Source organism: Poromitra crassiceps (genome assembly GCF_964638095.1).
Source record: "Poromitra crassiceps genome assembly, chromosome: 20".
In the NCBI taxonomy this organism is placed as follows: domain Eukaryota; kingdom Metazoa; phylum Chordata; class Actinopteri; order Beryciformes; family Melamphaidae; genus Poromitra; species Poromitra crassiceps.
The window spans coordinates 29,200,761-29,215,413 of NC_139637.1; the positions used below are offsets into that span (position 1 = coordinate 29,200,761).

Genomic DNA, 14,653 nt, shown 5'->3' on the forward strand with positions numbered 1-14,653 from the left:
GCAGGCCCGTTGAGAACTCTAGGTGCAGCAACACTACACTAGGACAACTAGCTCAATTATAAACATTAAAATAGGGTCCAGGTTGAAAAATACTGACATTCTCCTTTAATGCTAGTGTCTTGTCTGTATGGAGGCCTATGGCATGCTGGGTCCCATCATACTCACAGTACTTCACATTTTGCCAGCCCAAGCTTCACTCATAGAGGAGCCAATGTTTTCACCTTATTACTATGGTCTCCAGTGCAACAACTTCTGCTGCCTTTCTTTATGGCCCAAACCATTAGAAACTAATGAAGGAAGGAAGAGCAGGTCTGTGTTCAGGCTAATGGGGGGAAACATGTTAACGTGGCTCAGGTGGCTACCCCCCTTCAGTTAACGTGGCTCAGGTGGCTACCGCCCTCAGTTAACGTGGCTCAGGTGGCTACCGCCCTCAGTTAACGTGGCTCAGGTGGCTACCGCCCTCAGTCAATGTCCTCAGCTCTAGTGTGATGATGATTCCCAGATTGGACTGGAATGGCCATCATGAGCTGATGTGCAGAACGTTCCTGCTCCTGTCCGGGGGTTTAGGGGCCAAATCGTACGCGCAGTGCAAGTGCAAGGGCAAGGGCAAGGGTTATCTTTGCTAGTTTCTAGCACTCAAAATCTATATATATTTTCTTTTAATGACCACTGGGTCACAGAAACACCTACTTTGATGTACTGACGCAGTGGTAATCAAAAGAACAAAAAGGGAGATTTTGAGTGCTAGAAATGAGCAAAGATAACACTTGCCCTTGCCCTGGGTGTAAGATATGGCCCTAGGAGTCTGCAACTAGTCACTGTCTGCCCGCTGACACTGACACTGAGCTGGGCTGAGCTGAGCTGGGCTGAGCTGAGCTGGGCAGGGCTGGGTTGGGCAGGGCTGGGTAGGCTTTCTTCACAGTTCACACTTTGTTCCAGTCCCTCTTTCCATCGCTGTGCAGACAGGACTCCACATCTATGTAGTAAACAAATCTGCAGAGGAGGGAAGCAACAACAACAAGAAAAGTTTACTTTATTTGCGTAGAGAGAGTGTGTGTGTGTGTGTGTGCGCGTGCGTGCGTGTATATATTTATATTAGGGCTGTCAAACGATTAATTTTATTAATCGCGATTAATCGTGCGATTAACTATAGTTAATCGTGATTAATCGCATCTTTGTATCGGATGTTTAAAATGCCATTATTTTGCATTTCAAAGTATTTTTAATTAGATATTAATCATTCTTACCAGTGTGTCGTGATTGGGAATCAAATTAATGCAAATAAATGTACTTTGTGATCTTGAATTTTCGATTTGGAATGTAGACAGGAGGTAACAATGTCTACAAAATATATCTAGAACCGATACTCCCGGCCGCGGCGCTGTGGAGCAGTCGAAACCCAAAATGACACAGCCGAAGAAGGTTGTGTCTGAGCTAAAAACGTTGGCACTTCCATGTGAATAATGGCTCAGTATTGGAAACTGTGTATTGATAACATGTATATCGCGTAAAGCCATTGGAGCCGACCTCCCAGTGGTTAGAGGACCCGCGCATCCGAGACTCTGAAGGAAGAATGAGTGATGAGTCTCGCGCTAGCTAGCTGGCTGCTAGCTGGCCGCTAGCTACTTTTAGGTGATGGCTTGCCTCAAACTCGATGTACTTCGGTGATATTTTAATTCCGTTTTACACAAGTTGCAAACTACGGCTCTTGACTTGTCCACTGTGCCATTTGGGGAGTTTTTTTTTAAGTAAAACGAGTTATTTAAAAGCGTATTGCTGTCGTTCTCTTCCATGCCTCCTGCACAAGCAGGAGACAGGAAACCGAACAGCTTGACTACAAGTATGGGTGCGACGAAGGGACAAAATAGCGGCATGTGATTAACGCGATTAAAAAAAATAACGCGTTATGATCGGCACGCATTAACGCGCGATTAATGCGTTAACGCTGACAGCCCTACATAGATATATAGATATATATATATAGGAGAGTTTCAAATTAATGGAAATGTCAAAAAATGAAAATGTCATATTACGGGGGTTCGCGAGATTTTTTTTAAACATTTGAAAGTAAAATGCATGAATTTGGTGTACTTTGAGAAAGCTTAAGAGCAAAATTAAAAGGCTAGATCTATGAAGAACATGTCATCATTACTGTGCTGTGGGTTTACAATGACAAACTAGATTTCTCCTATAGAATAACAGAGAAGGGAGAAACCAGCACTCAAAATGTCTTTTCAAAGATGTAATAGTTCCTCAAACCTGGGCAGCAGCAACGAACGTTTCAGTCAAAGACCTTCCTCAGCGTTGTGCTGGTAAAATGTTTTATATTTTTTGAAAGATTATTTTATTTCAAAGTGTTTTATTTATTTATATTTATTTATATATATATATATACACCGGTATATATATATATATATATATATATTGTATTCTGTTTCTGGTCTATTACGTATTGAGTATCATACCTGTATCGAGTATCGTATTGGTATCGAGTATCGTGATATTAAACTTTGTATCGTATTGAAGTCAAAATGTTGGTATCGTGACAACACTAGTGTGCATATTCATAAGCCTTGGCCTACAACCTTCTTGGAAAACCCAATCTTCCCGTTTGGGGGGGTTCTGAACTTCTTACTCATGTTGTTTTGGTGGATGTGGCTCTCAGAAAATGAGCTGTGAATGACCTCTGTGAGGGAATGCTGTGAGGCTAGTGCTCTCTGACCAGAGGCACACATTTGGCTGGCATGCCTCCCATACCTCAGCACACAGCAATATGAAAGCTTATGCAACGCCGCACCCTGGGGGACAGAGCCCAGAGCCTCTGGAATTCCCTCCCTTCAAACATCCCAAACTCAGACTCACTGAAAAACCAACTCCAAACACACCTTTTCAAAAAAGCCTACAACACTACTGTGCTTCAGTTTATCACACTTTTTCAAATCAAAGAAACGAGATAATCATGTTTTCATGCAATCATTTGCTACTCCGCCTTTCTTAGCACACACAGCGGACTGGAGTAGATACTGCAATCCCCCTATGTACTGAATCGAGAATCGATTTTGCATCGAGAATCAATTTTGAATCAGGAATCGTTTGGAATCGAAAATCGATTTTGAACCGAATCATGAAGCCAGGAATCGGCATCCAATCGAATTGTGAGATAAACCAAAGACTCACACCCCTACTCTGTGGTTTCCACATGGAATGTACTTCTTGTCCAGTTACACCCTCAACTGAAGAATACAAAGAGACTTGTCAAGACAGTTAAACTAGGAACTAGTTTTTGCAGTTGTAACTCTAAACCCTGAGGGCCAACAGAAAGCTTCTTACTACCGTAAAAAAAAAAAAAAAAAAAAAAAATTTTTTTTAAAGAGGGTTAGATGTTAGAAATAATTGTTTCAATGACTCAGACTTGGACATGTTTCTCAAAGTGAAAACCAAGTTGTGAGGTGACGTGAGGGTCCGACGCAAGACCGACCCCCCCCCCCCCCCCCCCAAAAAAAAATCAAAAATCAAAAACAAATTATTTCTCTAGACCTATTTTACGATTATGAAATCAATAGGTGACTACACTAATTATGACTTCTTTTGATTTTGATAATTAGGCCTACTTTTATCAATTTCAGACAAAGTATGGAAAGTTATGCAATATTCCATATTTTACAGTTGATTCCATTTTTATTACCAAATTCCATGATTCCTTTTTTTCTTCTTCTTTTTGCAGAAATCATACTAAGACTGCCATCAAACGCTCTCTGAGGACTCCAGAGCTGAGCTGGCTGCAGGCAGAGTCAGAGAGGACAAAATGTTCCCGACACAAGCTGCCTCATAAGCCCTCCAGCAGGAGCAGCATCCTCACTGTCCAGAGGAAGACGCGGGGGGAGGTGCTACTCAACCAGGGTTTCAACCATATGGGTCTTTGAAGACTGACGTGACTGTACTGAAGGCTGTGATAGTGGTGACCTTTCCAAGTATTCTGAGTCTGTAGTCTATCTGTCTGGTCTGTGTGTCTCTGTCTGTCTGTCAGGATGAGTCTGTAGTCTATCTGTCTGGTCTGTGTGTTTCTGTCTGTCTGTCAGGATGAGTCTGTAGCCTATCTGTTGGTCTGTGTGTCTCTGTCTGTCTGTCGGGATGAGTCTGTAGCCTATCTGTTGGTCTGTGTGTCTCTGTCTGTCTGTCGGGATAGGCAGAATCGCTGTATCGTGATATCGTTATCGAGGGCCAAGTATCGTGATAGTATCGTATTTATATCAGGAGTTACTCTGCGATTCCCACAGCTAATCGTCACCTCCTAACACACTCACACACACCACCTCTACACTCTCACACACACACGCACACACACACGCACACACACACGCACACACACACACCACCTCTACACTCTCTCTCACACACACACACACACTTACACTCACACACACACACACTCTCACACACACTCACACTCACACACACACACACACACACACACACACACACACACACGCTATGGCCCTGCACTCTCTCTGTTTAATGCCACTAATCCGCCTCTCTCTGGGCGCGTTGCATAACATGCTGCTGCTGGAGGCGATCAGGCCTTCTGATGGAGTTGACAGCTGCTGTTACGTCACAGGGGGGCGAGGGGGGTGTGGTCTCACAGGGGGGCGAGGGGGGTGTGCTCTTACAATAGGGGTTACCATTGGGGGAAGGAGGAGGGGAGGGGCTTAGCCCCAGTCAGTAGAGAGTTCAAGTTCAAAGCGACAGACTGGATTTTGTGGCTCACTGAACATCGACTCATATGTCTTGAATAGAGGTGTAGTTTCCGCTCTACATAACAAACTGAGACAATGACCGGCTCTTCAAGAGGCACTTTTTCTACGTCGTCACCACTGCAGGAGGGGACATTTCCAAATGAACTGGAGAATGAGTTTCGAAAGCCACAACTCTCAGCACCCGACCAAGTCACCTGACCAAGGCATCCAGTCATTGGTCAACATAGATACCTTATGGTCATTTTGTACTACTAAATGCGTGCTCGATTCCTAGGCTCGTCTGTCCTGCAGCTCGGTCGTTGCGCGGGCTTGCCCGCAACTCGGCTGCTGTGTGGCCAATGAGACCAGCATCACTGATTATGTCAGATTTATGACATCACTGATGATGTCATCAGTGGGATTTATGACATTATGGGTGATGTCACAGTGGGACAGACACACAGAGCCCGAGCAGTCATGTCAAGTCTTATCTTTGTCAAGTGTTTGATACTTGAGGGATCATTGCAAAATAAATTGTGTAATATAATGTGTATACAGTAATATAAGAATATCGGCCGATATATCGATATTAGAATTCTTTTACTCCCTAATATCGTATCAGCCTAAAAAATCAGGTATCGGTCAGGCTCTACTTAAAATATAAATCATATACAGACTCATAGGGCATCATACACAACTTTCTTAGGATTTGTAAAATATGTGTTTTTCCCCAGTCTGTGAAAGGTGAGTCAGTACACCTCACTGCCAGCAAGGAAACACAATGACCATGAATGGCCTTCTGTTTGCTTGTTTCAAATGTGGAGTCTTAAAGGATAATGCTGGTGTTTTAATGCATTTCTTACTGTCAACAAATCTTATGAAAATAAGAAAATCAACAATGATTTTGTTTTTGTCAACAAGTCTCGTCCATGTAGCCGATGCCCAATAAAGCCAAAATGTTCCAGTAGAACTGTGTTGTATTAAGAACACATGGTAGAGCCATGCCGTTACTCTGGGAGCATATTTCATCACTGCCATGCCCTGTGATTGGGCCAGACCATCGTTTCCATCTCAGGTACCTGGATCCGTAGCAGCGAGAATAGTCCCCGGCATAATGAAGAATTTGTTCTCATTTTAATTTGATTTGGTAAGAACTACAATAGCCTGAATTTTATGGTAACAGCGATTTTTCCCCCCAAGGTTTTTAGCTCACAATTGGAGCCAATGACTTCGGGGTTGACGGCAAAAAAAGTGGTATGTGACAAGTCAGAAAGTTGTTATTTTCTAGGGCTGTTTTTCTCATATTAGAATATTCTATTGAGGTTTTTCCACAAATATTCAAATGTCTGCCGTGATGTCATCCTGACTAATAAATAAATGAATAAATATATAAATAAAAATAAAAAATGTAATAAAGTTAGAATACATATGAATACATTTGAGTCTTTTTGTTATCAATCAAATTTCTTTAAGAAATATGACTGCAGTGAAAATTGCACCGACTAAAGCCCAATTTATGGTTCGTCGTGCGAGACATTTGAAACGGTCTCTCGACAGATATCAGATCAGTTTTTCTGATCTGATATCTGTCGAGAGAGTGTTTCAAAAGTGTCGTGCGACAAACCATAAATTGGGCTTAATAATTACTAATTGACACTAGTGACTTAAGTGTTGCATTACCGCCACCCCCTGGATTCTTATATTAAAGCTACATAAATCCTTTATAGTCAATGGATTAATTCCTTATACATCCATGAATGAATCTGAGGGACATGATGGAGGAGTGATGATTGGTTGGGGTTAGGGTCATTCTAGCAAAAAAACAGGATAATAATAATAATAATAATAATGTCAGCATTATGTATAAATGTTTGAATATTTTTTATCATAGAATTAGTTGACAGTGAGAAATGCATTAAACAACAGCAGCGTTATCCTTTATTGGCACCTTGATCAGTGAGTCAACTAAATCCCTTCTCCTGCAACCGAGTCAAATCGTCTCGCTAGTTCACCGTCACGGCCCAGGGGCGTCACCCAACCTCGTTTGGCCTGGAGGAGAGAACTCAGGTAATGTGCTGATCCCTGGAAAGTGGAGAGCATGTCTCAGGTAAAGAGAGCAGTCATGCTGGCCTCGTCTCTAAGCTCTACCGGTCTTGCTGACTTCTTCCAGAGCTTCTTGCGTCATGATGGCGGAAATAGGATTAACAAGAGAGAAAGTACCGGTACATGCTGTGAGACACTTAAGTCAATCCAGCAACCTCATTGAGGACACAGATGAAACCTCATTGAGGACACAGATGAAACCTCATTGAGGACACAGATGAAACCTCATTGAGGACACAGATGAAACCTCATTGAGGACACAGATGAAACCTCATTGAGGACACAGATGAAACCTCATTAAGGACACAGATGAAACCTCATTGAGGACACAGATGAAACCTCATTGAGGACACAGATTAAACCTCATTGAGGACACAGATGAAACCTCATTGAGGACACAGATGAAACCTCATTGAGGACACAGATGAAACCTCATTGAGGACACAGATGAAACCTCATTGAGGACACAGATGAAACCTTGGTCACTTTAACTCAGACACGTACACACACACACACACACAGAAAGGAAGGGCGTTTGCTCTTAGTGGAGGAACGGTGTGTAAAAATGTCCTCGGGGGGTGAAGAGGGCCATGATTGGATGGTTTGAGGTCGGCGGCAATTTTGATCCAATCAGAGAAAAGTTGACATTTTCTGAGAAACGGAAGGTCCAATCCAAAAATTTAAACAGAGAACAAACATTGCCAAATTTATTTAAAAAGTATTTAGTAGTAATATATTTTAGGGTCTGCTTTTTCCTGTCTAGCTTCCTGTAGCTACTGTAGCATGGGACAGGAGTATAAACATGCAGTTTAAACAACGTCAAACGTAACTGCTTCCTGATGCTGGCAGCTTCGTCATCATTAGGGGATGGTAAAAAATACCTGTGCCTGCTATTCTCCTATAGAGAAACTGTGCCTGCTATTCTCCTATAGAGAAACTGTGCCTGCTATTATCCTATAGAGAACCTGTGCCTGCTATTCTCCTATAGAGAACATCTCCTATAGAGAAACTGTGCCTGCTATTCTCCTATAGAGAACCTGTGCCTGCTATTCTCCTATAGAGAAACTGTGCCTGCTATTCTCCTATAGAGAACCTGTGCCTGCTATTATCATATAGAGAACCTGTGCCTGCTATTATCCTATAGAAAACCTAAACTCCTCTGCTGTCTCTGAGGTCATGTCCTGCTTGAGGCCAAATTCTGCCCTCATGAGAACAGATCTCAAAGAGAGAGCCAAAGTGAACATCACTTCCTGCTTCAGCACTGTACCAGAGATGTTCATCTGCTATTTATTTTCCCATAGATATAAAATAATAAATATATCGGAACCATTTGGTTTGAACAAGTAAAACTATTTTTATAAGCATTTTACGAAATGTCTATGGGAAAAGAAATGGCAGATGAAAATCTCTGGTACAGTGCTGAAGCAGGAAGTGACGTTCACTTTGGCTCTCCATTAATGTCAACTTTGCTTGGTACAGTGCTTTAGTGTGGCAGTAACATAGAGTTGCTAAAGCAAAGCAAACCTGAGAAAGACAAGAAAGAGCGACTATATAATAAACATCACAACAACGAGTGATTTCACAAAACACTGGCCTTTGTATGGGACGTCCCAATCAGTAATGAGGGCAAAGCAAGGCTAAGGGTAGACTGCAGGCATGTCCAAAGTCCAGATTTGGCTGATCTTAAGTGGCCCTCGGCTTGTCTCTCAAAATATACTATGTGGCCCTCCACACAGTGTTGGTTAATCAAGCAAGTTCAATTCACATTTTTTCCCTCCACCTAACGATGACAACAGCACTATCATACAGTTTGTACACAAGCACCAAGTAGAACAGAGGCAGTAATAATATTTTCAGATGGTAAACAAAGTAAAATTGTATTGTATGTGATTTTTATTTTTATTGTTATAATACCCATATGATGTGAGAAGCAGCTGGCCGCCCCCCGGTTAATTTCACATGATCTACTGAATGATTATGGTGAAAATGATAATCACCATTATTTTGATCAATATTGAGATCACGCTTATTGAACATGGCAACTCTTTGACTTTGGGAACATTGTGCATTTATTGAACTTGGAACTGGCTTTGGAGGAGGGGCGGGGCTTTGGAGGAGGGGCGGGGCGCACCACTGTGAGGCAAAGGGGTGCGCTGGATTTACAACACAAGACAAAACGAGAGCAACATTGCTAAACGGAATGCGGCACATTTGATCTCAATTTAATCTCCATTTGAGATGTTCTTGTTTTCATGATTGTGGGAAGCCAAAATCTTGATCACGATTCATATTTTATTAATTGTGCAGCTGCAGCCCTATGTGTGAGTTTCAGAAAGGCGGTCAAGCTTACCTGGGAAGGGCAGAGGTCCCTTCTTTGAGCAGTTAGGATAAAAAAGGGGATGATGGGGGGGGGGGGGGTTGTCACGCAGCACACGTGACTTGGTCCATCCGCACCTCCAGTTGGAAGGCGTCGGGTCTGTCCTGAGGGTTGACAGACAGCATGTCCTGGAGCAACTTCTTCACCCCCTCAGACATGGAGCTCCTGGTCTTCTGAGGGATGTGGAGCACCATCTTGGGGTTCTCCAAAAGTGCCTCCCCGACAGGCACGATCTCGCTGCCTTGCCGGACGTAGGTGCCCAGCAGCTCTCGCTTGGACTCCGCGTCGACGAAGGTGATCCGTTCGACCATGGCCCAGACGATGATGCCCAGGGCGAAGATGTCGGCCTTGGCCGTGTAGTGGCCCTCCCACACCTCGGGGGCCATGTAGAAGTCCGAGCCGCAGGCCGACGACAACCAGAACTTGTTGACGTTGACCACGTTGTTCTGGTTGTTGTTGCCTTTGGCGCCCTTGCCGGCCGCCGCTGCCGAGCACTCGTCATCGTCTTTGCAAACCTTACTGAGGCCGAAGTCCGCCACTTTCAACACTGGCGAGCCCGACTTCTGCGAGATGAGTATGTTGTCCGGCTTGAGGTCGCGGTGGACGATGTTGTTCTTGTGCAGGAACGCCACGGCGCGCGTCAGCTGGCGCATGAAGCTCTTGTTGGTGCGGGGGTCGGGCCGGCGGGACAGGATGTACTGGTTGAGGTCCCCGCCCTCACAAAACTCCATGACAAACCACAGGTAGCACGCGCCGTCGGGGGAGCCCAGGATGCGCTCACCTGCAGTACGCAGATTGAGGAGGAGAGAGATCACTTTGTTAGGGAGGTGGTGTGGACACATGACAGTGCAGCTTTCCCTATCTACAGAAAAGTTGGCAGACGTACAAACAAGATCCCATAACCACATGAAATCTGCAAATTCTCTGAATGGTTTTAAAAACCTTCTGAAAAGATTATTGCTGAGTAAACTAGAGTAATGCATTCCGTTGTAATGGTTATTGAACTTGTGTGTTTTTGGGGCGGCTGTAGCTCAGGAGGTAGAGCGGGTCGTCCACTAATCGCTTTGGATAAAAGAGGTAGGTGCGTGGTTCGATTCCCGTCTCCTCCAGTCTGCATGTCGAAGTGTCCTTGGGCAAGATACTGAACCCCAAATTGCTCCTGATGGTGTGCCAGCACCCCGTGTGGTAGCCTGCATGCCATCGGTGTGTGAATGTGTGAATGTACCTACTGATTGTAAAGCGCTTTGGATAAAAGCGCTATATAAATGCAGGCCATTTACCATTTTGTTGATTGCACTATTTGGTTTATTTGATGTTATGTATGTCCTGTTTTTATAAGACCAGGGACCATGTTGGAAATAAGTGTTCACACTTTCACATGTCTATCCCTTGGATTGTGTCTGTTATATGCTTGAATAAAATCAATCAATCAATCAATCAATCAATCAATCATTTAGCTTTCCTAATCTAATACCTCCTTTCACACCAAGGCTCCAACCAGGGTTATTCCCAGGTTGATTTGGGGTACGAAAGGGTTAATCACAGCTGTGATGATATACAGGCAGACAGTAACAACAGCTTGACCTCAAATGCGATATTGCTTTTATACAACAGTTGTAAATAGGGCCGCAACTGACGATTATTTTCATTATTGATTAATCTGATAATTATTTTCTCGATTAATCGATTTGTGGTTTTGCTACAAAAATGTCAGAAAATGGTGAAAACTGTGGATCAATGTTTCCCAAAAAGCCCAAGACGACATCCTACAAATGTCTTGTTTTGTCCTCAACCCAAAGATATTCAGTTTCACATCTAAGAAGCTGGAATCAGAGACTTTTTGACTTTTTCCTTCAAAATTACTCAAACCGATTAGTCGATTATCAAAATAGTCGCCGATTAATTTAAGAGCCGACAACTAATCGATTCAACGATTAACCATTTGCTCATCTGAAAATCAGAGGGGATCACTTGCTGATGTTGCAGGTCTCAGCAATGCAACTTCACTTTGAGGCAGCAATGCATCTGGCGTGCGAGTATCCATAAGGTATAGTGAGCTCACAGCCAGTGTAGCTACCTACGGCATCATTAATTAAACTGAGTGGAAACAGACAGGCTTTGTTATGGGCTGCTCTGACTGGGTGCTAGTGCTGCTGACCATTGTGCTTTCAGCTTTAGAAACTAGTAGGGGTGGAGGGGGGAATCAATACAGCATAGTATCACGATATTTTGTGGGCAATAGAATAGAATAGAACTTTAATTGCCACACGACCAGGGCCGGTGGTCTTTGTTATACATCGTATCGTATCAAATGCCAAGTATTGTGATATTTTATTATACAAAATGTCAAGTGCATCATGCAAGATTTTTATGACAGTGTTGGTCAGTCTGTCTGCTTGACAATCCCATTTTGCTGCAATAAAAAGTATTGAAGTGAGATGAACAGACGGGAAACTTTATTTCATTAAATAAACAGATGTTGACTGAGTTTTTTCCTTTAAGGACATCATTTGCAGTTGAAAAAGGTAATACATCACAACACATCACAATATCGCAATACTCAATATATCGCAATACTAGCATATCGCAATATCGCAATACTATCGTATCGTGACTCAAGTATCGTGATGATATCGTGTCGTGGGGCATCTGGTGATTCCCACCGCTAGAAACTAGGTTAAGTTATCCAAGACAAAAGGTTGGAGGGCAAATTCATAAAAAAATAAAATATCCTCAAATGTTGAGATAAAAAATCAGACAAATCTACTGGTTGTGTATGATCACAGAACAAGTCAGCTCAACATGAATATTCCATTAGATGACGACAAGAGGAACAGCCTGTCCTGAATGGTGACACTTACATAACAGACTATTAAAAGACGGGTAGCAAAGGCTGTGCATTGGTTCAATGGTAATAATCTGTGCATTAACGGTCAAATTCACCAATGGACAAAATGTTATCAACACAAACCAAAAACACAGATGCTATCTTTCTATTAGAGGTAAAGACGAAGGAGGGGAGCCATAAGTAGGTCAAATTGGTTTGATAACAATAACATAAATACAAGTGAATTAAACCGTAAGTTCCATAAGATAATGTCACAATATTTCATCACAATATCTAAAATGAGACTTTGGGGCTACTTGTCCAGTATTGAAAGATTCAGTCAACAAAGCATGGATTAACCTGCTGCCAACTAGTACACAGTGTTCTCTGTGAGCTGAGAGTAACACTGTGTACTTTCAGTGCCTGGGCTATACTAGGCTAATGTCACAGTCACATCATCCTCACCATGAGGTGAAGGAGCATCTCGTTTCATTCACTTGCTGACAAAATCACTCATCAATGACTGAAGAAATTAATATTAAATAACCAAATGTGTTTACACATTCGTTTACATACTAGCTCAAGCATAACAACCATCATTGTCATTCAAACCAATACAAATCAACGCAGAAATCAATATAACAGACAAAGTTGACTAAGTTAAACTAAGTTAAAAAGTGGCTGAGCTTATAGTTTAGTCCAAAAGGGACAGTGTTATTTTGGTTATGAAAATTGTGATGCTGACAGGCTCCTTATCAATCACAAGAGAACAAAGACAGAGACTTTATTGTGTAATTTGAACAGATTAAAAACAATAAGATGAGAGCAGAGACTTTTACTTCAGCAGCTCAGGTTGGCAAAATCACTTTTTAGATCACTCACTCACTGAGGACATTTTCAATAATTTAGCAGTTAGAACTCGCTTTTATTGGTTTATCAATTTCTTGTTAGGCTACTTTTATACATTACTGAAGAGCATTGTATTAAAATGAATAGAAAGAGAAATAAAAACGCACCCAACTACATGGGGAGCGCGTACCTTTGAGTGAGGTCTCCACCAGTCGCAGGTACTGTTTGGAGCGCTTGTTGCCGTGGCTCATCTTCTGGGCCAGGCCGTTCCTCTGCAGGACGCACTCCTCCAGCTGCACCACGTTCTGGTGGCGCTCCTCCAGGCTGGCCAGCGCCCAGAACTCAGCCAGAGCCAGCTCCACCTTCTCCGGCGCGTTGCACTGGAGCCTCTTCACGGCCACCCGGGCTCCGGTCCTGCGGGCTATGGCCTCGTACACCACGCCGTAGCTGCCCCGGCCCACCTCCCGCACCAGGCTGTACCGGGGAGCCGTCGTCGTCACACTCACGCCCCCCTGCAGGAGCTCGCTTTGCCTGAGGAAGCTGATGGAGAAGCAGTCGCTGTCGTCTCCTCCAGCCTCCGGGTCCAGGTCCAGCTCCATGGGCTCCGCAAGCTGGTTGTCCTCCACCGTCAGAGAGCGGAGGACTCTGCCCGCCTCCCGCCTCATCTTCCCGGGCACGCTTCGCTTGCAGCACGGGCTGTGGTGGTGTGCGGGGGCCGGCGGCATCTTCCTCCTCTTCTTCCCGTCGCGAAGATCCATGCTTTCTTTTTGGTCCAAAACAAGCATGAAGGGAAGGCGTGTTTCTCTCTCATTACTTTAGCGCACAGCTCGGAAAGTAACCCGGGACCTCCTGACGCTGCTGGCTCGGCAGTTTGTGGAGGTGCAGCAGGTTAAAGTGAGCCAGTCTGTCCGCTTGTGTTTTTGAGGCTGAATTAAAAGGCTTGAAGTGGGCTGCCTGCCTGCCTGCCTGTCGGTCTGTCTGTGCAGCTGGATGAACATAAACAAAATGTTCTGTTCCAGCTCCCAAAGTACAAAGAGAGAACAGTGGGAGGGGCTTAATCTGCAGCTCCGCAACCCTAGTGCCAAAGTCACACCCTCTTCCGGGTTAGGAATACGAAAACCAAGCGGATCAGCTATATTTATAATCAGCAGAGATAACTTATAACATTTCACTCGAACCTAAAAAAAAAACGGATTTAAAAAAATCGAAAATTAATGACGGATGAAATCCCTTCGTTCGCAATTCCTAACCCGGAGGGGGCGTGACTTTGGCACTATACATCCATGTCCACAACACAACACATCGGTGGGCGGAGCAGTTTGCATGAATACAAAATTATGTCAACCAAGCTTCTTTCTTTCATCACATGTGGCCGTCATAAAGGTGCACAATGGCTACATGTGTTTTTATTTTGAAATACTACATCAAGCAGTGATCTGGCTCTGCTTTGTGCCTGTGAAATGACTGCACTCTATCCCGGTCCGGTCCAGCATGGACTAACATGTGAGCCTGATGTGAACACAGCACACGTGTACTGAGGCATGGGCTGGGCTGAGCGAGGCAGGCTATGCTATGCCATGTCTCTCTTGCCAGACTTCCATCCTCTGTTAAACTTTTTCAGACCAACCACTTAACAACAACAAAAACTCTGGGAACACATCCCCAAACATCTCCCAAAACAATAGGCCTACTACTTGAAATGTAAATGACAAATTACAGGCTAATTAAATTACAAATAGCATAGGGCTGTGCAATTAATACATT

At 43.7% G+C, this 14,653-nt stretch overlaps 1 protein-coding gene across 1 annotated transcript; it reads right to left on the minus strand.

Annotated features, from left to right (window-relative positions):
- Nucleotides 1–9,257: 9,257 nt before the first annotated feature.
- On the minus strand, nucleotides 9,258–13,647 carry stk35 (serine/threonine kinase 35; the record flags this gene model as incomplete). The annotated part of the gene is made up of 2 exons (XM_083657031.1): nucleotides 9,258–9,994; nucleotides 13,080–13,647. 2 exons carry the CDS (start codon nucleotides 13,645–13,647, stop codon nucleotides 9,258–9,260), a joined length of 1,305 nt encoding a protein of 434 aa, XP_083513157.1.
- Nucleotides 13,648–14,653: the final 1,006 nt, after the last annotated feature.